The sequence below is a fragment of the Entamoeba invadens genome (assembly GCF_000330505.1).
Source record: "Entamoeba invadens IP1 unplaced genomic scaffold scaff_1105074725355, whole genome shotgun sequence".
NCBI lineage: Eukaryota > Evosea > Mastigamoebida > Endamoebidae > Entamoeba > Entamoeba invadens.
The window spans coordinates 9,772-13,656 of NW_004443626.1; the positions used below are offsets into that span (position 1 = coordinate 9,772).

A 3,885-nucleotide genomic window follows, 5' to 3' on the forward strand; every position below is an offset into this window, starting at 1 on the left:
TCACAAAATGTGCCGTTATCATTTGGTGTGTGCCAGAATGTGCATTTGGAGCATTTTGAGTTTGAAATTTCAATACACTGTAATACATATGAAATGTCATAGCAAAGTCCACTTTCATATAAAACCATGTCTTTAAAACAGGATGAACATTTTTCGGGTTGTGTGCATGTTGTGCAGTTGTCATTACACCTTTCACATTCATTGTAATTGACTGTGTAATACCCATCTTGACACCTGTTACACCCATTTTGTGTGACTTCGACAGCACAGCCAATAATACTGTTTTGTGGCAAACACTTACCACTTTGTGTCTTGTAATTTGTCAAATTGCAAGTCAAACATTTTTCTTTTGTGTTGCATGTTGAACAATTCAAAAGACACTCATAGCAATTCAGACCGATTCTGTAATACCCGTCTTTGCATTGATAACACCCACTTGTTATTGTTGATATTTTGTTGCATTTATTCAACAAGTCTGTGCTAGATAAACAAGTGTAATTATCACCTTGATAAAATCCAGACTTGCATGAAAGACACTTCGTGTCACTCTCTACACAACTGGTGCAATTCTCTGAACATAAATTACATTCAGCATTTAAAAGGTAATACCCGACTGCACACGAAACGCACCCATTTTTGTTAAATGAGATGCAATTTGTTGAATTATTATTTTGTGATGTTTTAACACAACTTTTGTTATTATTAAAAATGTAATTGTTTTCACATTCAACACATTTATTGTTTACGATGAACACACAACTGTTTATTTCTGTTTGGCAGAGTCCGTTTTGGTCTATTGTTGTTGTATTTGTACACACCATTGCTATGCAATGTCCACAATTGTCTTGTCTGTAATTTGGTTGGCACGAAACAACACGTGTTTTATCACATAAATAAGAGTGTTCGTATTTATTTGAACAATTGTTACAACTCTCACCTTTAATGTAAAAAGTGTCATTACACCAAATAGTCGAGACGCCAACAGTCAACCCGTTGTTTTGTATTTCACATATTCCAACAGAGTTGATTACAAATCCCATGTTACACAAAATACATTTCTCTGATTCACAGAGCTGACAATTTATGTCAACACACACCTCACAATTTGCTTCTGTGTTTCCTTCACTGCAATGTAAACACAAATATTCGTTTGATAGAACACACTTATCTTCTCTATAACAGTTGTTGTTGTTCCGAATATAACCGTTTCGGCATTTGTAACACTCTGTGGTTGTTCCAATTGAGCAATTATCTGAAGATACACACTCGTGATCATCATCCAAAACATAATTGTTTACACACATCGTACAAATGCCATTCAAATTCCAAATTTGACATTTCTCATCAATAGGAAGACATTCCCCTTCAAAGAGTCGATAACTTTCACCACACAACAAACACGTTGTTTTATCTTTTGTTGTTTCCATGAGAATACATCCCTCAAGTATTTTATTGTTTGATGGATAATCCATCACTATGTAACTTGTGCCATATTGACCAAATTGAATTTTGTTTATTTGATACAAAGAAGTGTTTTTCAAAATTACAACATTTGTATTTTCATACAAATTCAGAACATCAATAGTACTTGGACATTCTATTTGGAAGTATCTAAATTCTTTAACAAGAAAGATGCTGTATTTAAAGTTTCCTGTGCACATTAATGTATTGGAAGATGTGTGATAATGTAACGATGTATTAGTTGTATATTTATTTTCATACACCCCATTTGTCAACACTCCAAATGAAAATGAAAAGATCATGTTGTCAAAGTGAGCAGTAATATCGAGTTTGGTGTCATCATTGATTGTTACCCGTTTCACTCTTTTAAGATTTGTGACTTTGATATCTCTATCAACAAGCAATTCCGTATTTGAAATATCAAAATCATACATATTATACATATCATACATCTCTGAAAACTTTAACTTGCAATTAACAGTGGTGTCTGAATTACAAGGACAATGTGGATAGTCGAAAGCACTTTCCATTGTTGTTGGGCTGTCATTGATGTACATTTCTTTCTTCAATGTGCAGATGACATTTATGTCAAGTTGTATACCATTTGGACAGAATCGAATCATTTTTTTATTTGATATCAAATACCCCTTCCCATCTGTGAAGTTGTATGAATACTCAAACATCAAAGATGAAATGTGATCAGTTGTTGTTATATAAACATCCAAATTATTTTGATTGTTGAGGGAAAACACATCAAAACATTTTGTGTTTCCAATTGGATTTAATATCTGGAAATCAGGTCTTCCAGTAATGTTTTTGTTAAGATGAATATAAGTCGAGTTCCACAATATAATTCTTGGCTTGTTCAGTTCCGGATTTGTAATATTAAGATTTCCCGCTTCAGAAAATAAACCAAATATTGTTTTATTGTTAATAACATTGATCATAGCACCACTCTCAAATTTAATACTTTATTAAAATGTAAAAGACATGAAATGGTTAAACTGACGTTTTCAAAGAGTGTGGTTGCATTTAATATTTTGCCAATATTTATCGCCGATGTTTGTAAATTCCATGTTTTGAAGAATGTAAACATCTTCACATTTTGATGCACGGGTAGAAAAATTGAAATAGTTGTTAAAACAGTATGAGCGTGTGTTTGGAATAAATAAACAATTAACAGTGCTGAATCCATTATCAATGCTGGAATTAATTTGTGTGCAGTCGCATTGATATCCACTCGTCAAAACAACAACAAGAAATTCAATAAAGACCATTACTTTATAATTTATTATATAACTTATGTAGTTGAAAAACATTATAAAATCATTTATAATTTTTTTATTTGTTATAATTTATATATATTATAATTTAATAATAAAAAGTAAACAAGTTTTTTAAAAAAGAAATAATCAGAATTTTAACTTTGATGCAGTCGTCAAGAACAAATTCACTTGATTTTTTTTATTATTTGATGAACTATTATAATTAAAATAATAAGAGTTGAATGTAATGTAGTTATTACTGTTATTTTTTATTATTTTTTAAATTATTAATGGTTTAATAATTACAACAAAAAATGTTTCATTGAATTTTAACAACTTTGTTGTGTTAATCTGCCAACAATATTTTTTTTCTTGGGAAAAATGCACTAGACGCCAAAAAATGCGTTTTTAAATAAAAAACTAATAAAAATACAAATCAAAAAAATAAATGAAATTATTAAATTCTTGTTGGCAAAAAAAATAAACATCAATAAATTTTACATATTCATTATGTTGTTGTTCTAATATACAAGTCTATTTATTATTTAATACTCTTGTGTGTTCGATCGATGATAAATATGGTATTTTATCTATAAACGAAAAATTAAAAAATAATAACATGTAAAATAAAAGTTTATTTATAATTGTTCATAATTTGGTTTATTCAAATAAACAAATGAATTGTTGAAGTTGTAACAATAACATTATTATTTTTGCTATGTTGTTTGTTAAATACATCATATTTATGAAAAATATCAACAATTTCAACAACATAGATCGCTTTTATACAAATCAAATCATGTTATTATGAAAGCAATATATTGTTACAAAACATATTAAATAAAAAATATTATCGCGTGTTATAACCAAACAAAATTAACGAAGTAATGAATTACAAATCCATACTAATCTAAGAAACGAATGAATTTAAAAGCCACCTCTTAATCTCAAGACAAGGTGGAGAGTGGACTCCTTTTGGATGTTGTAGTCCGACAACGTCTTTCCCTCTTCAAGTTGCTTCCCAGCGAAGATGAGTCTTTGTTGATCTGGTGGAATACCTTCCTTTTCTTGGATTTTTGCCTAAATGATGACAATTGAGTCGTTTGGCTCGACTTCTAATGTGATGGTCTTTCCAGTGAGGGTCTTCACAAAGATTTGC

The 3,885-nt window shown here is 29.9% G+C and overlaps 1 protein-coding gene across 1 annotated transcript; it reads right to left on the minus strand.

Moving 5' to 3' along the window:
• Window positions 1-2,408, minus strand: EIN_120540 (hypothetical protein; the record flags this gene model as incomplete). Its single annotated transcript, XM_004259612.1, has 1 exon — window positions 1-2,408. A coding segment is annotated over one exon (2,408 nt), but the record flags the coding sequence as incomplete, so codon positions are not given.
• Window positions 2,409-3,885: the final 1,477 nt, after the last annotated feature.